The sequence below is a fragment of the Salmo salar genome, chromosome ssa20 (genome assembly GCF_905237065.1).
Source record: "Salmo salar chromosome ssa20, Ssal_v3.1, whole genome shotgun sequence".
Classification (NCBI taxonomy): domain Eukaryota; kingdom Metazoa; phylum Chordata; class Actinopteri; order Salmoniformes; family Salmonidae; genus Salmo; species Salmo salar.
The window spans coordinates 26,601,612-26,627,888 of record NC_059461.1 but is presented as its reverse complement, the minus strand read 5'-3'; the positions used below and the strand labels follow the sequence as shown (position 1 = coordinate 26,627,888).

At 45.8% G+C, this 26,277-nt stretch overlaps 2 protein-coding genes across 7 annotated transcripts in view; both read left to right on the top strand.

Moving 5' to 3' along the window:
• LOC106580375 (tetratricopeptide repeat protein 28) overlaps nt 1–18,136 on the top strand; it is a 330,699-nt gene extending 312,563 nt beyond the window's left edge. For 3 of the 4 annotated variants that reach the window (XM_014161360.2, XM_014161362.2, XM_045703121.1), the window contains 12 exons: nt 3,111–3,251; nt 6,584–6,728; nt 6,855–7,034; nt 7,154–7,695; nt 7,924–8,171; nt 9,124–9,248; nt 9,358–9,589; nt 9,852–9,928; nt 13,286–13,309; nt 14,382–14,511; nt 15,523–15,630; nt 15,774–18,136. In XM_014161360.2, the coding sequence (XP_014016835.1) occupies nt 3,111–3,251; nt 6,584–6,728; nt 6,855–7,034; nt 7,154–7,695; nt 7,924–8,171; nt 9,124–9,248; nt 9,358–9,589; nt 9,852–9,928; nt 13,286–13,309; nt 14,382–14,511; nt 15,523–15,630; nt 15,774–17,386 (3,565 nt within the window). In that variant the 3' untranslated portion in view covers nt 17,387–18,136. The remainder of the gene's footprint in view (nt 1–3,110; nt 3,252–6,583; nt 6,729–6,854; nt 7,035–7,153; nt 7,696–7,923; nt 8,172–9,123; nt 9,249–9,357; nt 9,590–9,851; nt 9,929–13,285; nt 13,310–14,381; nt 14,512–15,522; nt 15,631–15,773) is intronic. The other variant, XM_014161361.2, reaches the window with a different exon arrangement.
• Nucleotides 18,137–22,587: 4,451 nt separating this feature from the next.
• The window catches only part of LOC106580376 (phosphatidylinositol transfer protein beta isoform), a 39,991-nt gene continuing 36,301 nt past the window's right edge, over nt 22,588–26,277 (top strand). For all 3 annotated transcript variants that reach the window (XM_045703120.1, XM_014161365.2, XM_014161367.2), the window contains exon 1: nt 22,588–22,692. In XM_045703120.1, the coding sequence (XP_045559076.1) occupies nt 22,673–22,692 (20 nt within the window). In that variant the 5' untranslated portion in view covers nt 22,588–22,672. The remainder of the gene's footprint in view (nt 22,693–26,277) is intronic.

The window sequence follows — 26,277 nt, the reverse complement described above, 5'->3', positions numbered from 1 at the left end:
GCTGTTCTGTATGCAGTCTCAAGGAGTCATTCTCCCGAGTGCATGGTGTGATGACAGAACCCCGATATCTGTCTAAACAACTGCTCTCTGCTCCCACTGGGAACCAATGAGACAGAATAATGTCTCTCTCGATGCCCACTGGACTCACTTAACAAATAGTGTCTGGGACTGGGAGACAGGAAAACACAGCAGACAGGTTACTGAGGGCAGAGGAGAGGAAGAAGATAGAAAGGAGGAAGGCAGAGAGATGCAGAGGGAAACGGTTGGAGTGATATGCAGGGTGGGAGGAGACTTGTTAGACGGACTATGCGTAATTTGATGACAAATAAATGAAGTGAGCAATCAAACTGCAGGTTTACTTCAGGGCACGGGTTGGAACCACAATTATTTTCCAATCGTTTAGTTCTGAACAGAACCACCATTCTTTTGTTCCCAATCAGCAAAATAAAGTTCTGAACCGCTTTGAACCTTGAAGCGCTGGCCATCTTGTTATGACATGCATTACAGAATCATAGCCTACCCTATGGAGGAGCGGGTTCTATGGAGGAACTTTGAATTTCCTTTGAACTGAGTTGGCCGGACTAGAGCTAGCTAGCTAACAAGTTTGTGTGTGAACGGCACCAGAATTAAAAACACCTCTTACCTTTCTGTCGTTAATAAACCCAATGTGAAACGTGATAACTATAGTATCCTTAACTAGCATTGAAAAGTGAATCCAAGGCCTCCCGGGTGGTGCAGTGGTCTAAGGCACTGCATCACAGTGTTAGCTGTGCCACCAGATACTCTGGGTTTGAGCCCAGGCTCTGTCGTAGCCGGCCGTGACCGGGAGGCCCATGGGGCGGCGCAGTGCACGCTGGCCAGGTCGCCAGGTGTACGGTGTTTCCTCCGACACATTGGTGCGGCTGGCTTCCGGGTTGGATGTGCTTTGTGTCAAGAAGCAGTGCGGCTTGGTTGGGTTGTGTTTCGGAGGACTCATGGCTCTCGACCTTCGCCTCTCCTGAGTCCATACGGGAGTTGATGAGACAAGACTGTAACTACTACCAATTGGATACCATGAAATTGGGGAGAAAAAAAGGGGTTAAAAAAATAATAAGTGAATCCATTCTTCTCCTATTAAGAATCCCTCTTTTCTCTTTTGAATCAGGATTGTAACGTCAGTACATTAACCTGTGCTTCGGGGGAGGGGCAGGAAGCCTACAAAAGCATACACACACTGGCAAAGATTTCCAGCCGTCAGGCAGACAGGGGAAGAAGATTCTGAGTGACAGAGTGAGGACTTTGTACAGGCACTTTGTTGCGTTTTTTTGTGGGACAAACCAGAAATGAAAACGATGTTATAAACCAGTTCTCATGCTTTTAATATAACCGTTCTGTACTGGCACAGTTGATCACTTTCTTTCTCTTTCTGTTCCTCTAAATGTTTTGTTATTTTCCGGTTTTCGGTTCCAACCCCTTCAAGTGTCTACACTGTACTCGTGAATCTCACTGAACTTCCATGCAAATGTTTCCTTATCATTAACTTCTGGTGACTGCTAAAATAAAGAAAACACCAACATAGTGTCTTAATAGGACGTTGGGCCACCACGAGCCAGAACAGCTTCAATGCACCTTGTCATAGATTCTACAAATGTCTATTGCAGGAATGTGACACGATTCTTCGCCAAGAAATTCCATAATTTAGTGTTTTGTTAATGGTGTGTTGATGGTGGTGGAAAACGCTGTCTCAGACGCCGCTCCAGAATCTCCCATAAGTGTTCAATTGGGTTGCGATCTGGTGACTGAGACGGCCATGGAATATGGTTTATATCGTTTTCATGCTCATCAAACCATTCAGTGCCCTGTGGATGGGGGTATTGTCAACCTATGGGGGTATAGCCATGGTAGCCAAAATAATGGCCTGCCCAGCATTTCAGTGCATGACTCTAAGCATGATGGGATGTTAATTGCTTAATTAACTCAGAAACCACACCTGTGTTGAAGCACCTGCTTTCAATATACTTTGTATCCCTTATTTACTCAAGTGTTTCCATTATTTTGGCAGTTGCCTGTACATTTTGCTTGATTTATGCAACATTTCAAGTTGACACACATTTTTCAAATTAGGATTCAGCCTTTAGTGGCCAGCCAGTGTGCACACTGCCAATCCCCAGCCTGCCGTGCCCTCCTGCCCCATTACGGAGTCATTTACCGCTCCAATGGGAGGAAGCCCACACGCCACTACGCCTGGCTAGCCACAATATGGCACCACTTACCGCCCCATTCACTTTTCACAGAGGATATAGAGAGGGGGACAGGGGGGGGAGATGGAGGGAGACAGAAACAGAGAGAGTACTATTACCGAGAAAAAGGAGGGATGGCAGTGGGGGATAAGAGAGGGAGGGGTAATAACACCACAGTAGCACCATATTTGGGAAGAATGTCTCCTCAGTCCTCCTCAATAAAACCAGTCTACCATAGAGTCTATCTCTTTCCCCACTGCCCATCTCCCCATACCTTCTGACCTGTATTGTACAGTACTCTATGTACCTTCACCACCTACTAGCATGTGTTACTGCACATGCCGTGTGTTAGAGAGATGTGGACAGAGAGGGGCCTTCATGGGAATGGATCTCAGAGAGGCTACAGCGAATATATGGATTAGTGGAGAGAAAGAATGAGAGAGATTTTAGATGAGAGCACCAGTTCCCATGGTTTAACTTGGGACCGATGAGAGCAGTGAGCTGACAGAGGAAAATGGAAGCGGTTTGGATGGGATGGGGGTAAAAGTGGGGGGCAGGGATGGATAGATAGAGGGGTGTATGGGGAGAGAAGGGGTGTAGATAGAAGGGTAGAGGATGGAGTAACAGAACAGACTCACTGCTGGGCGCTGGCTAGATCAGCATTAGCAGCATATAAAAGAGAGGATTTAACTCTGCTTCCTGTCAGGGCTCTTTCTGGACCATGCCCGTGAAACTGGGCTGGTCGTGTCTGTGTGTGTGAGCAGGAGTGTGTGTGGGCATGCAGGCATATCTAACAGTATAATTTCTCTCTCTTTCTCTCTCCCCCCTCTATCACTCTCTCTCTTTCTCCACCCCTCAATCTCTCTCTCCCTCTTTCGCTCTCTCTCTCAGGGGTTGTTCTAGCAGTGAGACAGAGAGTGAGGCAGGGGACCTGTTGGACCAGCAGTTTGAGGAGCTCAACAACAAACTCAACTCTGTGACTGACCCCACAGGCTTTCTCCGCATGGTGTCCAGAAACAACCTGTTCAACAGGTGAGACAGACACTGTGTGAGACACTGACCTCCAAGAGCAGTTAGTTAGAGGACTCCAGTGGAGAAAGAGAGCCTTTATCGTTCATCTCTAATTCCCATAATAAGAAAGCTATCTGATGGGGACAGGATCCTGTTAGGTAGGGGAATTCATTAGAATATTAGCTTTCTGTGAAAATAGTATTTTCTCCTTTGTTTAGCCAGCTCAGAGGCATGTGAATCCTCCTTATTCAATTGGCAGAGTTGGAAAAGCCATTATCAGCTCCCTGCCTTCATAAGACTATTACGTGACCATGAACTATATGCATGTGTGAGTCTATTTAAGAAATAAGGCACAAGGAGGTGTGGTATATGGCGGCTAAGGACTGTTCTTTTGCACGGCGCAACGCGGAGTGCCTGCATACAGCCCTTAGCTGTGGTATATTGGCCATATATCACAAACCCCTGAGGTACCTTATTGCTATTATAAACTGGTTACCAACGTAACTAGAGCAGTAAAAATACATGTTTTGTCATACCCGTGGTATACGGTCTGATAGACCACGGCTTTTAGCCATTCAGCATTTAGGGCTCGAACCACCCAGTTTATAATTGTTTTTGAAGCCCAGATGTGCATACAGTATGTGATTTTATGATGGTATATACACTTGACTGGGTGTGTCTGTGTTCATGTTAGAGTTAATTAGCATTAGTATCACTTTGTCATTCAGTGCATGTGTTTGCACTTTACTGATTGGCGATGTGTGTCTGTGTGTTTAAGTGTATGTGTGTGTTTTAAGTGCGTGCGTGTTTAAATTGCGTGTGTGTGCTCGTCTGGGTCGTATTTCCCTGTCCTCATCTCCAGTTGAGGTTCTCTTTGATGAGAGGGTAATTCCAGCTGTAATTGGATCTCAATGCCCATTAAGCCTCTTTAATGGGCTGCCGGTAATAATCCACTCATTCTTTAATGGGCTGCCGGTAATAATCCACTCGTTCTTTAATGGGCTGCCGGTAATAATCCACTCGTTCTTTAATGGGCTGCCGGTAATAATCCACTCGTTCTTTAATGGGCTGCCGGTAATAATCCACTCGTTCTTTAATGGGCTGCCGGTAATAATCCACTCGTTCTTTAATGGGCTGCCGGTAATAATCCACTCGTTCTTTAATGGGCTGCCGGTAATAATCCACTCGTTCTTTTGGGCCACAAAAGAATATCTGAATCATAAAGCCCCTTGTGCTTAAGAACCACTGGTCAATCTCACTAAAGCAAAGGAAAATAAAGAAAGGCTCATTGTCATTTCAAGCCATACATCTTGGAGTTTTGATATCAATATAAAATGTGGCTATCAAGGCTTCTCTTTTATTTGATTTCTCATCATTTATTTCTTGTCTGCAAACTTTTCCCGTAGTCCCTTTGCTGTGTGAGTTTAAGACTGTTGATGTAAGAAAGTTACATTAAGAGAATAATAACTTTTTATTCAGAGAATAGATTTTATTAGGAGAGAAAAACATTTAAAAGAAGAATGTATCAACAATAGTACAAAGACCAAGGTAAAAGACATAGGGATTCTGAGCATGAACGAATGATTGTATAGTTCCTGGCAAGGTGTCTGAATGTCTGATGTGAACTTTAACCTCATCTATCTCCGAAGAGAGCTACGAAGTCAAAATATGAAGGAGCTAGCTTTTCTGATTGAAAAGTCACCGCATCTGTAATCTACGAAACCCAGAACTAAAATGTTGTGTAATTGCATCAGATGCTCGATTAAGTTCTGGGGGGAAACGTGTTAGAAAATAAACTAAAACGAAGAGCGGAAGCAGGGCAGTAGCTCCTCCCCCCTCTCTTTGCAAGTTACAGGCAAGTCTATGGCCCAAATGTCCCCTCCCCTTCCGAAATTGTGATTCGTCCAAATGATCAGTGGCAAAAAAAATTGCGCCGGAACACAGTTCCTCGTTAGTCGTCCCATCCCACAGTCTATTGACAGATACTACAATACTATTTAATGTACGTGCGTCTGTCCACAAGAGATTACCTACTCTGTAATCTCACTTTGTAAAGAATAACAGAGCTCTTCAATCAGATGTTCCTAGACATTGTATAGCTGTCAAGGAGACCTTTGGGTGGCTATCAGCCTTATTGGTGCAATAGTATTACATGACTGAATCCACTGAGAGTTGGAACCTACTTCCTGTATGTCCCTCCATTCAACCTGCACCCAGATAAAAGAGCCACTGAGCATACCCTTAACCTCCTAGCCTTCTGCTTTAAGCCTTTCCTTCTACATTCCCCTTTCTCTCTTTTCTATCCCTTTTCTTCACTCGACCCTCGTTTCCTCTCACGCTCCTCCTGTCAGGCTAACAAACTATTGGCTTTCCCTATGAGGCGTGGGAGATAGCTGGAGGAGAGCCAGTGGCCCAGGGGTACCACCAGGAGGGCAGGATGAAGAGAGGGGGGCTGGGGGGCCAGACGGGGAGGCTGGTTATTACAGCAGATGGATAGCAATGTGCCCCGTGGAGCCTGGGCCTGGCTGTGTGTAAACAAAGCAGAAGGCTCATCTACCCACAGCGGCTATTACGGCAGCTTTCAGCGTGCCGCACAGCGCACCTCTGCCCAAGCAGGGAGCCATAACTCTCTTCGTCACACAGCACACACAGCATTTGTATTCAGCAGGACTGCTAATGTTGAGCAGCAGAGCGTCTTACAGCTGTCGAGTTCAGACAGGCGAGGTGCTGCGACATAAAAGCCTTGTGCACATATTCAATAGTGAGCAGAACAAAATGAGTGTCATCCTTGTTGGGTGGATCGTTGGAAGTCTTCCAGTGTAAGCTTTGGTTAGGTTCATGCCAGGTAGCTGGGTAGATAGTTGGGGAGAGAGGCAGGGGAAGTGTCATTTTTTTCCTCACTCTCCCACAGTGAGTCTGTCAGGTCCAGAGGTCTCACGCTACACTCCCCTCCACAGTTCTACAGTCCCACATCGCCATCTAGTGGACATTTTATCTCAAATGCACAATTTATTTTATTTAGTGTGCTGTGCTATATCACTTTCTACATGCCATACTACAGTACAGTGTTGTGCCATTAATACATTGCCCACAGGAACTGCTGCTGTGGCTGACTGCTGCATCCCACCAGGGGGTACTTCCGATGCAGCACTGTGCTGGCTGGCTGGCTCTAGGCACAGTTCCTCAACCAGAAAGACCATTACTAGTACTCTTACTGTGTGTGCGCGTGTGTGCTGCCTAAAACTACTATGCCTATGTGCCAGTGTAAATAGCTGTAATGATCACTTCTCTTTACAAACAGTTTGGTGTGCAGTGCCATCTGAAATGAACACCATTGTGTTTGTGTTTTGCAGGAGCTGCCAGAGTATGACTAGCCTGTTCAGTAACACTGTGTCCCCAGCCAAAGATGGCTGCTCCTCTCTGCCTCGCCGACCCAGCAACCTCAACAAACCTCCTCTCCGTGCCCTCTACGACCTGCTCATCGCACCCATGGAAGGGGTGAGCATATGACCTGTGTGTGTGCATTTGATAGAGAGGGGAGGAGGAAAGACGGAGAGAAAGTGTTTACACTATAGTAAGTCCAATATTAATAGCACTCATCACTCCCTGTCTCTGTTTGTCCAGGGCCTGATGCATTCTAGTGGTCCGGTGGGCAGACACAGACAGCTGATATTGGTATTGGAGGGGGAGTTGTACCTCATCCCCTTCGCCCTGCTGAAGGGCAGCTCCTCTAATGAGTACCTGTATGAACGCTTCAGCCTCATCGCCGTGCCCTCCATCCAGGGTCTGGGGATCAGCTCCAAGGTCAGAATCCTTGGCTTTTATTTGAATGCCATCACTTATTTTATTGCTGTCACTACCACTGTCAAGCCGCTGTTACATTCTATCATTGTCATCATTGGCCTCTCTCAATGTGTCCTCAGGGTCATTCTCGGCGGGCGGGGCCGGCTTCCTGTGGGGGCGTGTCCATGGCAGCTGTGGTGGGTAACCCTCGTCTGCCGTCCTCTGTGATGGACCGCTGGCTGTGGGGGCCCATGCCCTCGGCCGAGGAGGAGGCCCTCATGGTGTCTGAGCTGCTGGGCTGCCATCCACTGGCTGGATCCTCTGCCACCAAGGAGAGGGTGATGAGTGCCCTCACCCAAGCCGAGTGTGCCCACTTCGCTACCCACATCTCCTGGAAGCTGGCCGCCCTGGTGCTCACACCCAACCCAGAGAGCATACCCGGCGGGGCAGGGGCGGGTGTGGGAACTGGAGGGAGAGGGGCAGGGGGCGGGAAGAGAGGCAGTGGAGGCAAGGGCAGGAAGGGCTCGTTTGGGAGCAGCTATACCATCCCAGAGAGCCTGCACCTGCAGGATGATGGGAGCGACGTAGAGAGTATCTGTGACAGCCCTCCCCTGCAGGAGTTCCTGCTCACCGCTGCTGACATACTGGACCTGAGGCTGCCTGTCAAACTGGTGGTGCTGGGGTGAGTGAACCAGGAGAGGGGCGGCTGGCCTAATGTGGAACACCTCTTATTTCAAGTGGTCCTGGGGAGTTGGGAACCAGATTCTATTACAAAATGTCCACTCTGTTATCCACTGATGGTTATGTAGTTATGCTGTGGTAGATAAAGATATAGTCGACAGAGCAGTAGTCTAGTATTGGTGATAGAGGGTTATGTAACCAGGTGGTGGTGTGTGTATCTTATCTACAGGTCATACCAGGAGTCCAGCAGTAAGGTGACAGCAGACGGTGTGGTAGGTCTGACCAGGGCCTTCCTGGCTGCTGGGGCCCAGTGTGTCCTGGTGTCTCTGTGGCCTGTTCCTGTGTCAGCCTCCAAAGTGTTCGTCCATGCCTTCTACACCGCTCTGCTCAACGGGACCAAGGCCAGCGCTGCCCTCGCAGACGCCATGAAGACTGTCCAGAGCAGCAAGCAGTACTCCCACCCCTCCAACTGGGCAGGTTAGAGACATTCTACTTCCACACACTCAGTACTCCCACCCCTCCAACTGGGCAGGTTAGAGACATTCTACTTCCACACACTCAGTACTCCCACCCCTCCAACTGGGCAGGTTAGAGACATTCTACTTCCACACACTCAGTACTCCCACCCCTCCAACTGGGCAGGTTAGAGACATTCTACTTCCACACACTCAGTACTCCCACCCCTCCAACTGGGCAGGTTAGAGACATTCTACTTCCACACACTCAGTACTCCCACCCCTCCAACTGGGCAGGTTAGAGACATTCTACTTCCACACACTCAGTACTCCCACCCCTCCAACTGGGCAGGTTAGAGACATTCTACTTCCACACACTCAGTACCCCCACCCCTCCAACTGGGCAGGTTAGACACATTCTACTTCCACACACTCAGTACTCCCACCCCTCCAACTGGGCAGGTTAGACACATTCTACTTCCACACACTCAGTACTCCCACCCCTCCAACTGGGCAGGTTAGAGACATTCTACTTCCACACACTCAGTACTCCCACCCCTCCAACTGGGCAGGTTAGACACATTCTACTTCCACACACTCAGTACCCCCACCCCTCCAACTGGGCAGGTTAGACACATTCTACTTCCACACACTCAGTACTCCCACCCCTCCAACTGGGCAGGTTAGAGACATTCTACTTCCACACACTCAGTACTCCCACCCCTCCAACTGGGCAGGTTAGACACATTCTACTTCCACACACTCAGTACTCCCACCCCTCCAACTGGGCAGGTTAGACACATTCTACTTCCACACACTCAGATTGGCTTGGTTTGTCACCGACTGAGTAGATCCCAGTTCACCCATGTTCCCAATTGTGTCATAATTACTTTCTGTTTACCCAACTGGACTCTCACTGTCTGCATCTCTCTTTTCCTCTCCTTCCTGTTGATCTTGTGGGTGTGTCTGTCCAGGCTACATGCTGATTGGTAATGATGTGAAGCTGAACAGCCCCTCGTCCCTGATTGGCCAGGCTCTAGCAGAGATCCTACAGTATCCAGAGAGAGCACGGGATGCTCTGCGGGTCTTACTGCACCTTGTGAGGGTCAAATACACACACACACACACACACACACACACACACACACACACACACACACACACACACACACACACTCTTACATTAGTCTAAATCCCCCTGTCCCCAGGTGGAGAAGTCTCTCCAGAGGATTCAGAATGGCCAGCGTAACTCCATGTACACGTCCCAGCAGAGTGTGGAGAACAAGGTGGGGGGCGTCCCAGGCTGGCATGCCCTGCTGACCGCTGTGGGCTTCCGCCTGGACTCGGCTGGCACCGGCATCCCTGCTGCTGTTTTCTTCCCCACAGCAGACCCTGGAGACAGGCTACAGCAGTGTAGCACCACCCTGCAGTCAATACTTGGTAGGCAGTGGTCGTTGGCAGGAGGACATGGGACTGGGGATAGGACAGTGAGATGGAGAACAGCTCCAAACATGAACTGGGCCTCCATCTTTCTACAATAGAATATCAAAAGTTACAATACTGCTTATCATGTGGCTTTGTGTGCTTTTTACCAACACACAGAATAACCAGTTTTTTACTCTTCTACTGAATGTATGGTATATTAAATGTAGCTTGAAAGAATGATGAATAATGAACCATGTGCTTTAATCCTGTCTCCCAGGTCTACCGCCCCCAGCTCTCCAAGCCCTGTGTAAACTCATCACTGCCTCTGAGGCAGGAGAGCAGCTCATCAACCGGGTAGGCCCCAGCACCACAGCAGCACAGTGTTACTGCTCACCACTGGAGTGTACTATTTAGTGTCTTGCAACTCCAAAGAGGTAGACATTGTGTATTATGAAGGAAACAGAAACCCGACTCTTCCTATTATCTGAGCCGCTGGGGACTTCATTTTTTAATCATTTTTTATTTTTATTTAACTTATATTTAACCAGGCAAGTCAGTTAAGAACAAATTCTTATTTACAATGACGGAAAATTGTGCGCCGCCCTATGGGACTCCAATCACGGCCGGATGTGATACAGCCTGGATTCAAACCAGGGACTGTAGTGACGCCTCTTGCACTGAGATGCAGTGCCTTAGACCACTGCGCCACTCAGGAGCACTGAGCCCTTAAAGGCCCTGTGCAGTCAAAATTCAGTGTTCCTGTGTTTTGTATCATATTGTACAACAGCTGATGAAAAGAACACTGTAAAAGTGTGAAGAAATATATTATAGTTATTTCCTGGTAGTTGTTGCTTGAAAGTACAATCTACACAGGACCTTTTAATCAGCCTGTTTGTATGGGTGGAGTTTCAGCCTACCTGGTGACATCACCAGGCAATACATTGGTTAATAGACCAATAACGTTTAATTGACTGTATTTATTTATCTGTATGATGAAATCGGGGAGGGGACTGTGGATCTGTCTCTATCTGTTATTATGTTTTTACAATAGTCGTGATATATCAGTCAGCACTGCGTCTTGGCTTAGAGATCTGACATTTACAAAATTACACTGATTGTCCGGAGAGGAGATCTATAGTAATGAAATGTAGGTACGATAGTCACACAAGATATCTCAGACACCACTGGCCCGATCTTGACGAAACTTGGGTGAAGGATGCATCTTGTCATAGAGATCTGTCATGTTTACTGTTGTTTTTATTTTTACTTTTTACTGCTCTAGGGTTATTATTATTGCTTGGATAACCTTATCTACTATTATGTCTAGATTTATTTTTCATCCTCTATGAGGTGTGCACTGCGCAGAACACCGGAATAAGTATCACTGACTGAATTATCACTGTGAATCATTGTAATGTTTGTCTGTGTCAATTGATTCCGTAAGGGATGGGTTGTCAACTGGAGATTTGACACAAATACAATTCATTCATATCATTCATTCAACAAAGAGAGTCCCAAACCTCTCTGCCAATAACAACTACTTTTAAGTTTTCCCCTCCCCACTCAGATCAGTCCTAGCTTGCTTGAGAAATAAACTCAGCAAAAAAAGAAACGTCCTCTCACTGTCAACTGCGTTTATTTTCAGCAAACGTAACATGTGAAAATATTTGTATGAACATAACAAGATTCAACAACTGAGACATAAACTGAACAAGTTCCACAGACATGTGACTAACAGAACTGGAATAATGTGTCCCTGAACAAAATCAAAAGTAACAGTCAGTATCTGGTGTGGCATTAAGTACTGCAGTGCATCTCCTCCTCATGGACTGCACCAGATTTGCCAGTTCTTGCTGTGAAATGTTACCCCACTCTTCCACCAAGGCACCTGCAAGCCCTCACCCTCCTATCCAACAGGTCCCAGACGTGCTCAATGGGATTGAGATCCGGGCTCTTCGCTGGCCATGGCAGAACACTGACATTCCTGTCTTGCAGGAAATCACAGACAGAACAAGCAGTATGGCTGGTGGCATTGTCATGCTGGAGGGTAATGTCAGGATGAGCCTGCAGGAAGGGCACCACATGAGGGATTAGGATGTCTTCCCTGTAACGCACAGCGTTGAGATTGCCTGCAATGACAACAAGCTCAGTCCGATGCTGCTGTGACACACCGCCCCAGACCATGACGGATCCTCCACCTCCAAATTGATCCCGCTCCAGAGTACAGGCCTCGGTGTAACGCGCATTCCTTCGACGATAAACGCAAATCTGACCATCACCCCTGGTGAGACAAAACCGTAACTCGTCAGTGAAGAGCACTTTTTGCCAGTCCTGTCTGGTCCAGCGACGGTGGGTTTGTGCCCATAGGCGGCGTTGTTGCCAGTGATGTCCGGTGAGGACCTGCCTTACAACAGGCCTACAAGCCCCCAGTCCAGCCTCTCTCAGCCTATTGTGGACAGTCTGAGCACTGATGGAGGGATTGTGCGTTCCTGGTGTAACTCGGGCAGTTGTTGTTGTCATCCTATACCTGTCCCGCAGGTGTGATGTTCGGATGTACCGATCCTGTCCGATCAGCTGTCCGTCCTGTCTCCCTGTAGCATTGTCTTAGGCGTCTCACAGTACGGACATTGCAATTTGTTGCCCGGCCACATCCGCAGTCCTCATGCCTCCTTGCAGGATGCCTAAGGCACATTCACGCAGATGAGCAGGGACCCTGGGCATCTTTCTTTTGGTGTTTTTCAGAGTCAGTAGAAAGGCCTCTTTAGTGCTCTAAGTTTTCATAACTGTGACTTTAATTGCCTACCGTCTGTAAACTGTTAGTGTCTTAACGACCATTCCACAAGTGCATGTTCATTAATTGTTTATGGTTCATTGAACAAGCATGGGAAACAGTGTTTAAACCCTTCACAATGAAGATCTGTGAAGTTATTTGGATTTTTACGAATTTTCTTTGAAAGACAGGGTCCTGAAAAAGGGACGTTTAGTTTTTTGCTAAAAAGCAATTTCTGTCCATTTTAATGGAAAACTATTACAGGAAGGTACTTACTTGTTACCCAGAAATGATTTGATATTGATATAAAAAGGGCTGCATTGGGCCTTCAACCATTTCGATCATAGAGGCTGAAGGCAGAGCAAAGCATCATCATTATATTATCAGTTAACCCTGTTATGTGGGTCTGGTGACGCACTTGCTGCCTGCAAATCCCCCTCTTTGATCTGCATTGAAGTGCTGCAACCCAGCAGCCCCAGCAAGAGCTCAACTACCACAATCTCAGCTCTGATTCTGAGTTCTCTTCCTCGTGATGCCAGAGTTTACCCTGTCACTCTCACTGCGGTTGACCCATGTCCAAATGTGGCATGTGTTCTTCACATGTTTAGATTAATAATATAGTAGCCAGAAAGGGATTTGGGCTTTTGTTTTTACATTGGTGGTGACCATAACATTTGAAACATTCGAAGCATGTATGATATATGAGGTATTCCTGACATCACACTGCATAGGCAACTATGCATGGTGATTCAATGGTTGTGTGTAGTATGTGTGTAATGTATGACACACTACCCATCAGTTGTTTTTCTGTTTCCCTGTGTGCCCTTTGTCCACATTTGACCTGGTCTCCTCTGCTCTTTGTGAATGGCCTGTCCTGTATGCATGCACTAAAAGCCTATTCTCTCTCTCTCCTGCCCCTGTGTCTAACCTGCGGTCTGAAGGCTGTTAAAAATATGGTGGGAATGGTAAGTGTGCCTCCCCCTCTACACCTCATCCCACCCCTCTCCATTTCACTGCTGCTTTAAACCACCTAGCACAATCCTCTTGCATGAACTTTAACTGAGCAATAGATGAAATGCATGTGAAGCACGCTCTGTTCTTTAGCACTTACAGTATGTACTGTATGTCGTTTTCTTGTGGTGTGATTTTCATATAAGCCCTTGGGCTTCCAATCACACCTTTATTTGTTTTTATCTGTATTGTTGTCTATCACTTGTTTTCTTTGGTGCAAATAAATTAAACTTAAACATGTCTCATACAGTTCCAGTTACTGATGTACAACCTCTACTAGCCCCACGTTTATAGTGTAGTGCTGTTTGGGCCAACATTCCACTGCTGGGCAGTGCAGCATTATAAGTGTTCTTGGGTTTACAACCCTGGTTCACTCAAGGTCAGGATGAAAGGATGAACATTCCACGTATAAAAAAAACCAGAGCATGAACAGAGAAGAGAAAGGGAAGAGGGCATGTTAATCAAGTGGTGACAATACGTCAGGTCAGTTTGACAAAGGTTTCTCTGTTCCAGGCTGAATAATCCCTAAACAGTGAGGATGAGTGTGGCCCGGGGGTCACGCGTTAAACTCCCACAGAGGAGGAGGAGATGGTTCCCTCCTAATCTAAACCACCCTGAGCCACTGAGCCATGCTCCACAGTAAAGCTACTGTAGTTCTGATAGGCTGAAGAGCCAATCCCCTGGGAACAAAGGTCAACCCCACACAGGGTCAAAGGGCAGAGGCAGAGTTAATAAACCTGCCAAAAATGAACTCTCCCCTGCCACAACAGAGATGGGCATGGTGAAAGTAATTTTATGAAACTGGTGTATGGAGGAAAACAGTTGACTTGAGCACAACCATCACACATTTGTCTGTTTTGTTCTACTTCACTACTTAAAAAGTATATCCACTTGGTCTATCTGTAGCCATTGATCCCATCAACAACTCAGGTCCATAAAAGTTGGTATAGACCAGTTAAAGGAATATAGCTTCCTCCTTTACTCCTGTCTCACCTCCTGTATTTCTCTCCTCTTCTGTCCCTCCAGCTCCACCAGGTGCTGGTCCAGCTTCAGACAGGGGAGAAGGAGCAGGACTTCTCTCTGCTGCCCATCCAAGTGTCCATCAGTGTGCAGCTCTGGAGACTGCCAGGCTGCCATGAATTTCTGGCTGCACTAGGTGAGATACAGTATATCAATAAAATAATTATCCAAATGGATGTAATTTCCTCATTTGTCAGTAGTAGGCGTAGCTGTATGTGTGCTAGGCAGGTATGTGTGCTGTATGTGTGCTAGGCAGATATGTGTGCGGTATGTGTGCTGTATGTGTGCTAGGCAGGTATGTGTGCTGTATGTATGCTAGACAGGTATGTGTGCTGTATGTATGCTAGGCAGGTAGGTGTGCTGTATGTATGCTAGGCAGGTAGGTGTGCTGTGTGTATGCTAGGCAGGTAGGTGTGCTGTGTGTGTGCTAGGCAGGTAGGTGTGCTGTGTGTATGCTAGGCAGGTAGGTGTGCTGTGTGTATGCTAGGCAGGTAGGTGTGCTGTGTGTATGCTAGGCAGGTAGGTGTGCTGTGTGTATGCTAGGCAGGTAGGTCTGCTGTGTGTATGCTAGGCAGGTAGGGTCTGCTGTATGTGTGCTAGGCAGGTAGGTGTGCTGTGTGTGTGCTAGGCAGGTAGGTGTGCTGTGTGTGTGCTAGGCAGGTAGGTGTACTGTATGTGTGCTAGGCAGGTATGTATTCTGTATGTGTGCTAGGCAGGTAGGTGGGCTGTATGTGTGCTAGGCAGGTATGTGTGCTGTATGTGTGCTTTATAGGTATGTGGGCTGTATGTGTGCTGTATGTATGCTAGGCAGGTATGTGTGCTGTATGTATGCTAGGCAGGTATGTGTGCTGTAGGTATGCTAGGCAGGTATGTGTGCTGTATGCGTGCTAGGCAGGTATGTGTGCTTTATGTGTGCTAGGCAGGTATGTGTGCTGTATGTGTGCTAGGCAGGTATGTGGGCTGTATGTGTGCTAGGCAGGTATGTGGGCTGTATGTGTGCTAGGCAGGTATGTGTGCTGTATGTGTGCTAGGCAGGTATGTGTGCTGTATGTGTGCTAGGCAGGTATGTGTGCTTTATGTGTGCTGTATGTGTGCTAGGCAGGTATGTGTGCTAGGCAGGTAGAGTAACTGTCCTGTGTGTGTGCAGGATTCGACCTGTGTGAGGTGGGCCAGGAGGAGGTGGTACTGAAGACGGGCAAGCAAGCCAACCGACGCACCATGCACTTTGCCCTCCAGTCCCTGCTGGCACTGTTTGGTAAGTATCGTATTTGTAGATACACAGTGATAAATGATTATAGTTGATTGATACAGGATACATTAATGTATACCATAACATGTTTACCCTTACAATTATTTCCCACTCTTCCCCCTCCCCCTCACTCTGCCCCTCTCTCCCAGACTCCACAGAGCTGCCAAAGCGTCTCAGCCTGGACAGCTCGTCCTCCCTGGAGTCTCTGGCCTCGGCCCAGTTTGTCTCCAACCCCCTACCGCTGGGCTACCCCAGCCTGCCCTTCTCCCCACCCTGCCTGGACAGTCTGGCCTCAGACGCCATCTCCGTCTACAGCCTGAGCTCTGTGGCCTCCACCATGAGCTTTGCCTCCAAGTCAGAGTGTGACTTCCTGGGCCACCGACAGCGTGGTGGGGCCACAGCACACTTCTCTGCCCACAAGCACCCGCACATTCCCCGCAGTCGCTCCTCTCCTCACGGGGCGGCTGCAGCAGCAGGAGGGGGCCGGGGAGATGACGAGGAGTATGAAGGCTTTTCCATCATCAGCAGTGAGCCTCTGGGAAGCCACTGTGACTCCCTGCCTCTACCTCCGGGTCACGGGCAGCGTCACCTCCACCGTGGGGGCAGGGGTGTTGTCAGTAGTTCCAGCTCGGGCGCTGGGCGGGGTTACCAGGTGTCTGTGTCGTCACGAGGCAGTGTCAGCACCCCCACCTCCCCAGTCAAGACCAGCCTGGTTCCCAGCCCCAACTGTCCCCTCCAGAAGGTGCCAGGCAAGGTGAGCAGCTCAGACACAGGTGAGTCGGACCAGTCCAGCACTGAGACAGATAGCACCGTCAAGTCCCAGGAGGAGAAGACTGTCCCTCTGGACCCCCAGGAGCTGGCCCAGAAGATCCTGGAGGAGACCCAGAGCCACCTGCGGGCGGTGGGGAGTTTACAACGGGCTGGGGCTGAGGGGGCTGCAGCTGGAGCTACCTCAGCCAGGAGCTCTGCCTTCCGCTCCTCAGAGACCAGCGCCTTCAGCCGTCCCAGCAGCAGCGCCAGTGTCCGCGCCCAGTCCTCCCCACGACCCAAACCTCCGTCCCGCTCTTCCTCCCTGCAGAAGATCAGCTCTGGTTACAACAGCCCTGCAGCCTCGGAGACCTCTCTAAAGGATGGCAGTCACCCCTCCCCTACCCTGGACAGCCATGCCCAGTTCAAGCTCAAATACCCCAGCTCCCCATATAGTGGTCACATCTCCCGCTCTCCCAGTAACGTGTCCCCCAGCTCTGGCCACCAGTCCCCGGCTTGCAGTGCCCCATCCCCAGCTCTCTCCTACTCCTCCACGGGCTCTGCCTGCTCCAGCCCTGCCGATGCCCCAGACCTGGACCGCCTCAGGAGGGGCGTCATCGATGAGAAGGTTGTGGCCATCCACAACCTGAAGACATTCTGGGCCAACACGGCATCCCAGCAACAGCAGCAGCATCTGGGTCCAGTCCGGGCTCTCCGTGGCGCCCCAGGACCCCTGGTCTCTGCCAAGAGAGATGTGCTGAGCCTTCTGAACCTCTCCCCACGACACTGCTCCCCCAGCGACGCCCAAGACAGCCTGGAGCTGCGGGAGCTGGGGCTGCAGTCGTTGGACAGGGGCAACAAGAACCCTTCTAATGGACACAACCCCAGAAAGGTGGCTCCATCGCCCTCTATTTCCACTAGCAGCAGCCCTGGTGCTCGCTCTATCAGACTACCTGCCGGCAATGGATACAAGTTCCTCTCCCCTGGCAGGTTTTTCCCATCCTCCAAATGCTGAGACACTTTAAATGGTTCTCTTTCATGTATTTTGCCTACCACTTGTTATCCTTTGTACTGGGGGAGTTGGGCACTTTCTGGAGGGTCATTATTGGCCCACCGAACTTGATTGACAATGAAAAGTACATAATCAGCCAATGAGTGATCCCTCAGAGGCTCATGAATGCTTAGAAAGTGTCTCATTGTGCCCATAACACTGTCAATGGCAATGAGAAAGACTCAAAGACCTGATACTGTGTTTGTTTGTGTGTGTGTGTGTCAGGTAGACTTCAATGCCAATCGGTATTTCCTCCAAAAAATTTGCTATTTGTGTGGGACAAGATGAAACCGCTCCAACTGGTCTCCTCCATTCTATTTTTGTTTCAATTTAATGATTATTGTTATTGTTATTAATATTAATATTATTATAATTATTGTTTTGTAAATTAAATCCAGTGTTTCACAATCAGTATTAAGTGTTTTTATATTATTAAAAAAGTGAACAAAATTGTACCATGTAAAGATGGATAAATAAAAAATAATAAAAAATATTACATATTTTTTATTGAAATCGAAACTGGCATTTTGCCTGATTTCTTTGTGAATTGAGTGTCTGCTCCACAGCATGGATTCCCTTGCTATTCAATGTTAAGTACCATGTATGACTTTTTTGTCCATGATTTTGGAAATTAAACAAGGAAGTGTCATGACAACCATCTCTGTCATTTATCAGTAAACCTGTTTCAATAAAAATCATGTTTGCTTTCTAATATTTTTGCCTTATTTTATTGCGTTGACGATTTAGCATGCTGATGAAAATGCTGCATCACTGCATTAATGACTTTGGAAAAATGTTGTGACCACAATACACAGTTTACTGTGGGCAGTGCAATTACACATCAGAGTAGAAGTGCTCACCGAGATATTTTAAGACGAACGCATTAATGGTAAGTTGCTTTGGATAAGAGTGTCTGCCAAATGACTAAAATGTAAATGTAAAATTAGTGTTGATCTAGCATCAGGTCCTCCCTCTACATGTAATCTTAATAATTACAATCTAAAACTGATCCTAGAACAGCACTCGTACTCTGAGACGTTTTATGAATACAGGCCCTGTGTTCCAGTGACGTGTGGTGAGGTCGGTGGCTGTTTAGGCATGGGCTATTATCACAAATAAACCTTAATGAAGCCCAAGTTCACCATTCAACAGAAACAGTTGAAGTCGGAAGTTTACATACGCTAAGGTTGAAGTCATTAAAACTCGTTTTTCAACCACTCCACAAATTTCTTGTTAACAAACTAGTTTTGGCAAGTCGGTGCATGACACAAGTCATTTTTCCAACAATTGTTTACTGACAGATTATTTCACTTATAATTCACTGAATCACAATTCCAGTGGGTCAGAAGTTTACATACACTAAGTTGACTGTGCATTTAAACAGCTTGGAAAATTCCAGAAAATGATGTCATGGCTTTAAAAGCTTCTCATAGGCTAATTAACATCCTTTGAGTCCATTGGAGGTGTACCTGTGGATGTATTTCAAGGCCTACCTTCACTCAGTGACTCTTTGCTTGACATCATGGAAAATCAAAACAAATCAGCCAAGACCTCAGAAAACAATTGCAGACCTCCACATGTCTGGTTCATCCTTGGGAGCAATTTCCAAATGCCTGAAGGTACCACGTTCATCTGTACAAACAATAGTACGTAAGTATAAAGACCATGGGACCACGCAGCCGTCATACCGCTCAAGAAGGAGACGCGTTCTGTCTCCTAGAGTTGAGCGTACTTTGATGCGAAAGTGCAAATCAATCCCAGAACAACAGCAAAGGACCTTGTGAAGATGCTGGAGGAAACAGGTACAAAAGTATCTATATCCACAGTAAAACGAGTCCTATATCGACATAACCTAAAAGTCCGCTCAGCAAGGAAGAAGCCACTGCTCCAAAACTGCCATAAAAAAGCCAGACTACAGTTTGCAACTGCACATGGGGACAAAGATCGTACTTTTTGGAGAAATGTCCTCTGGTCTGATGAAACAAAAATAGAACTGTTTGGCCATAATGACCATCGTTATGTTTAGAGGAAAAAGGGGTAGGCTTGCAAGCCAAAGAACACCATCCCAACCGTGAAGCATGGGGGTGGCAGCATCATGTTGTGGGGGTGCTTTGCTGCAGGAGGGACTGGTGCACTTGACAAAATAGATGGCATCATGAGGATTGAAAATGATGTGGATATATTGAAGCAATATCTCAAGACATCAGTCAGGAAGTTAAAGCTTGGTCACAAATGGGTCTTCCAAATGGACAATGACCCCAAGCATACTTCCAAAGTTGTGGCAAAATGGCTTAAGGGCAACAAAGTCAAGGTATTGGAGTGGCCATCCCAAAGCCCTGACCTCAATCCCATAGAAGATTTGTGGGCAGAATTGAAAAAGTGTGTGTGATCAAGGAGGTCTACAAACCTGACTCAGTTACACCAGCTCTGTCAGGAGGAATGGGCCAAAATTCACCCAACTTATTGTGGGAAGCTTGTGGTAGGCTACTCGAAACGTTTGACTCAAATTAAACAATTTAAAGGCAATGCTACCAAATACTAATTGAGTGTATGTAAACTTGAGACCCACTGGGAATGTGATGAAAGAAATAAATCATTCTCTCTACTATTATTCTGACATTTCACATTCTTAAAATAAAGTGGTGATCCTAACTGACCTAAAACAGGGAATTTTTACTTGGATTAAATGTCAGGAATTGTGAAAAACTGAGTTTAAATGTATTTGGCTAAGGTTTATGTAAACTTACGACTTCATTTGTATATACAGTACCAGTCAAGGGTTTTTCTACATTGTAGAATAATAGTGAAGACATCAAAACTATGAAATAACACATATGGAATCATGTAGTAACCAAAAAAGTGCTAAATAAGTAAAAAAAATTAATATACCGTAATTTCCGGACTATTAAGCGCACCTGAATATAAGCTGCACCCACTGCATATTAAAAAAAGTATTATTTTGAACATAAATAAGCCGCACATGTCTATAAGCTGCAGGTGCCTACCGGTACATTGAAACAAATGAAATTTATACAGGCTTTAACGAAACACGGCTTGTAACAAAAATAAATAGGCTTTGACGAAACACAGCTTGTAACAAAAAATTAAAAATGAGCAGTAAGCTTTAGTTGTCTTTTTGCACTGAGTCAATTCCTCACGCTGCTGTTTCCAACGTTATGGAGAGTGGTACTCAGTAGTCTGTTCTATTTGACTTGCCCCAAACATAAAACTTTGTATTCAGGACAAAAAGTGAATTGCTTTGCCACATTCTTTGCAGTATTACTTTAGTGCCTTGTTGCAAACAGGATGGATGTTTTGGAATATTTGTATTCCGTACTGGCTTCCTTCTATTCACTCTGTCAATTAGGTTAGTATTGTGGAGTAACTACAATATTGTTGATCCATCCACAGTTTTCTCCTGTCACAGCTAATCACAGCCATTGAACTCTTTAACTGTTATAAGTCATCATTGGCCTCATAGTGAAATCCCTGAGCGATTTCTTTCCTCTCTGACAACTGCGTTAGGGAGGATGCCTGTATCTTTGTAGTGACTGGGTGTATTGATACACCATCCAAAGTGTAATTAATAACACCATGCTCAAAGGGATATTCAATGTCTGCTTTTTTTCCCCACAGATGATGCAATATCTATTGCACTCCACATTGCTCTCTCCCCCCTGGACAAGAGGAACACCATTGACTACAGCTCAGCGTTCAACGCCATAGTGCCCTCCAAGCTCATCACCATGCTCAGGACCCTGGGACGGAACACCTCCCTCTGAAACTAGATCCTGGATCACAGGTGGTGAAAGTAGGCAACAACACATCCGCCACTGTTCACCCACGACTGTGTGGCTGCACACGACTCCAAAACCATAATTAAGTTTGCTGACAACACGACGGTGGTTGGCCTGATCACCGAAGACGATGAGACAGCCTATAGGGAGGGAGTCAGTGACCTGGCAGTGTGTTGGCAGGATAACAACCTATCCCTCAACGTCAACAAGACAAAGGAACTGATTGTAGACTACATAAAATGGCGGGCTGAGCTCGCCACCATCCACATCGACATGGCTGTAGTGGAGCGGGTCGAGAGTTTCAGGTTTCTCAGTGTCCACATCACTAAGGAATTATAATGGTCCACACACACCAACACAGTCATGAAGAAGGCACGACAATGTCTCTTCCCCCTCGGGAGGCTGAAGACATTTGCCATAGGCCTTAGATCCTCAAAAGGTTCTACTGCTCCACCGTTGAGAGCATCTTGACTGCTTGCATCACCGCTTGGTATGGCAACTGCTTGGCATCCAACCGCAAGGCGCTATAGAGGGTAATGTGTACGGCCCAGCACATCACTGGGTCTGTCAAGGACTCCAGCCACCCAAGTCATAGACTGCTCTCTCTGCTACCGCACGGGAAGCGGTACCGATGCACCAAGTCTGGAACCAACAGGACCCTGAACACTTTCTACCCCCAAGCCATAAGACTACTAAATAGTTAGTCCAGGTAGCTATTGGTTAACTATTTAACTATCTGCATTGACCCTTTTTGCACTTTTTTGACTCATCACATACTATGCTGCTACTGTTTATTATCTATCCTGTTGTCTAGTCACTTTATCCCTACCTATATGTACATATCTACCTCAATTACCTTCTATCCCCGCACATCGACTTGGTACTGGTACCCTGTGTATATAGCCAAGTCATCATTACTCATTATGTATTTATTCCTCATGCTATTATTTTTATTTTATTTACATGTTTTTCTCTCTGAATTGTTGGGAAGGGCCCGTAAGTAAGCATTTCACTGTTCGTCTACACCTGATGTTAACGAAGCATATGACAAATAACTTCATTCGATTTTTATTTGATTTGAGTTGTTGTGTAGTCAAACTCTTTTAATCTAAAATAATTGTACTGCTCTCTGAATAGAAGAAGAGGCAGGAAAAATAAGAAGATTTATTAGTTCAATAAAACTTGGGTGATTTAGGGTGTGGTTGAATAGTTTGTTATCAATGAGAAACAGACAAGCATAATCTTGCAAAATCCTGCACATATGAATGATACATTTCAGTATGAAATATTGACAAACATTTTCAGTGACAGTAGTTCACTATCTATCCCCTGTGAGGTCACTCAAAGTATCTCCACTCTCACCAATCACAGACGATAAGGGGCAGAATATGGGAGTTGTTGAAATGGCACATGACGTCAGTTGTAGTACGAAGCCGCAGCGGAAAAAGTGACAATGGTCCTGATCAAGGAATAGTAGGTCCAAACTTTTCTTGATTTTACTGTAATGTGTGTGATAATAATATACAATATTTTCGAATACAGCGATTCTTGCGTAAGTGTTTTTACTCAAATAAAAACGTTGTTTGGTAGGGTGGGATTGTTCAGATCCGGCCTACCCGATGACAGCGAGTCAGCATAGGCTCATAACGTTAGCCGACGCACCTTTCTTTCGGCTTTTCACTGCTATTGTGCTAGCCAGCTGGATATCAAAGTACAACAATATGGAATATTTTTCGATTATCTAGTATCGAAAGGGTACACTTCCCAGCTAGCTAACAATGTACGGTATATTGTTTGATGTAGGTTGAAAGTTTAGCGTTGTTGTAACTTATTGTAGATAATGGTAACTTTCTAGCTAGCTACCTAGCGGAAGGGAGACTAAAGTGCACGCATACCACAAGATCAGTCCACTGCCTGTAAAACCCGGTTTCCCAAAAGTATCTTAAGGCTAAGTTCAACGTTAGAACCGGTTTTAACGATGAACGTAGCCTTGTGGTACGTTTGGGAAACAGGACACTGGTGTGTTGAACAGGGTTTCCAACTTTGCAATGTCTTGCTGACGGTGCTCAAGTCTTTCTGGCAGGCTAGTGATTTATGAACTTTGACCAAACTGCTGACCAAGGACAAATCTGCTTGTGAGAGAAATAACAAGGGTGCATCGGACATTCTGCACTGTCACTTGGTGTGCTAATGGTTCCCAGTTGAAACAATCAGTATGCCTACTCCAGTCTGATTCAGGAAGACGTTTGTATGTCTGAAGAGGTAGAATGTACCCCAATTTGTGTTGATTGTCAGTAGGCCTATGCATTTTTATTCAACTTGATGTGATTCATATCATTGATTCCTAATGCAGCTATGCCCTGCCTCGTATAAAAGCCTACTAAACTAGGCTTATGGCTATACTTTTTTCCGGAATCAGTGTTTACAGTCATATCATGTGTGTGGAGTAACCTCACCACATCCAGAATACAAACAATTTAGTAGAGAGATTATTTTCTAATCTTTGTTACGCTAATCTATTGCAGAGTTAAGAAACAGTCTTTGAGAAACAAACCCTTAGGCATGTTCTGAATTTGTGAGCGTGTAGCCTACTGCAGATCCACGCTGAAGTTGTGTGGCTGCTCTCATGCACATGCCACTCAGATTTAGGCCAGTGTCACTAATTGTTAGCTCACAAGGCTGATAATAGACATCCTGTCTTCAATAGCCTAATTTTTGTTATGAGAGGTAGAGTTTCATCTGTCTTTTATTTTAATAAAATAGCCTAATCTAGCATATGTCAATAAGTAGTGTGGTTTGGTATGACGTTGTTACATGCCACAAGTCGAACAGTGAAACCTTGCAGTACACCAGTTTGGCCTTCACGGCCCCTGTCTGTCAGTCACTGTAGAGGATAGGCAAGGTCTCTCCTTGTTGCCTTCTTTACTCGTGATCTGAAAACCCAGAAGTGCTCTTTAAATGCCGGTAAAGCGTATACCTCAAGTGCCCATTACTGAATGCATCTCAGAGCACATCTGATGTTCCTTCACTCATTCACACACATTGTTAAATGAACATGTACATGATTCACTTAATTAGTCCTATTCAGTTATCAACGACACAGGCTAATAAATAGCTTAATACACTGCCTGCATTTATTCCAGACACAGATTTAGGTGAAGGTAGTCTAACTTGCTTGTCCCATATTGTTTCACTTTAGTGAGAAGCAAAACTTTTCTCTCCTGACACTTATGCCACATTTGTACAATCCAAAAATATATCTACATTTGTTATTTTATTTTCTAATGATCTGTCGCTCGGTAAACATGCCTTGGCGAGAATAAATAATAATATCAAGCAAACATGGGCTTGGATAACGACAGACGTGATCAACAATGGAATAATTATATGGACAGACAAAGTAGGCTTAGTAAACAATGCCAAGTAGACAGACAAAAACAACCATATAGCCTCAGCAAAGTGGACTGGAAATAACTAGATTGAACAACAATGACTAGCTACGGATTTTGATTCATACATGATGTTTGGAGAAGGGGGAAACTTGTGGCCTGAGACGAGTTGCTGTGTGAGTCTGTCTGGGAAAATGACAGCCGGTGGAGAGCGGCTTGTTCTAATCCAATCATTGCAGCAGGCTCAACCTTTACCCCGCCTGTTTCTTTACATACAGAAGCACTAGCCAATAGTTATTTAGAGCACACAGCACTTCATACTCTTTGAGTGAAAGAGATGCATGCCGGCGGCTGAAAAATACTTTTTTTCCTGATCACTGATAATTGCAAAAAAATACTAGTCATAAATCGTATTTGGAAAATTCTCCATATCCGTTACGATACTCGTTTAGTTTGAGAACTGGGCACACTTCTAGTAAATGCATTTTACGTCTCTATCCATTCTCAACATGGCTTAGTGTGTGACAGAGCATAAAGTCTCAGGCTAGCCTGTTGCTCAGATCTCACACACATCTAAGATCTGCCAGCTTTACAGGTTTTAGGATGTGACCCCATTACAGCAGTCATCTTCCGAACTGAAAAGCACCCTTATTGCCTGGGTATATGGATAACCGGCCTCTGTAAGATGGTTACTGGTTGTAATGCTAGTAGGGATGCACCGATACCGATATCCAATATTTTCCTTGCCAAAAAACACGATACCATTTATTTATATTTATATATATATATTAAGCAGCCTTTTAAGCATTCTAATACAGTTAAATAGTTAACACACACTAACCAAAAAGTGATTTTGTTGGCATTTACTTATGTCCTGATTACCAGTAAAACATAATCAAAACCTATTTCTTTCACTAACTTGCGGTTTCGTTGTTCGGTCGTTTCATTCTCAACCAGGATTTCATCATACATGTCAAGCAGTGAAGTTTCATCTCTGTCTGTCCGTGGCCTCTCTTCCTCGGTGCGCACTGTCACTGTGTCCGTTTCCATCTTGTCCAGCTGTGTCTGTAACATTTCACGTAAACCCGGTTTCTTGTCTGCATCGAAGTAGCAGTCCTTGTACCTAGCATCGCGCATGGTGGTGACTCTTGTTCACAGCCTCGAGTACTTTTGCAAGTTTAACCCCACAGTCTGTGTTGGCAGTTTTGCTGAGCAGGTGTTTCAATGCCGTGATAGAGGGTATCACGTCTGCTGCAGATACAGTTGATGAGCTTATTTCTTGAGTCAGTTGTTTGAATGGCGCTAGGAGTGTGTTCATGTTCTCAAATGCCATTGAAATGACAGCAGCGGTATGAGAACCAACACATTCTTGAGTAGGGTTGTACATTTTGGGGAATATTCAGTGGTGGAAACTTTCCGTGGGAATTAACGGAAATATATGTACAAATGAATATTAATCCCATTTAAATGTAGATGTTGTTTGCATTTGATATATTTACCATATCATATGGAGACAGAAACCTAAACCTTTTACCTTATCATAAGTAGACATAATTGCAAATAATTAAATCCTTCCAATATAAAAAAAACACATTAGTTTCAAATTGAACTTTAATTAAATGAGTTGACTCTTCACATGGGATGATTTCACTGAACAACAAAATAAAGG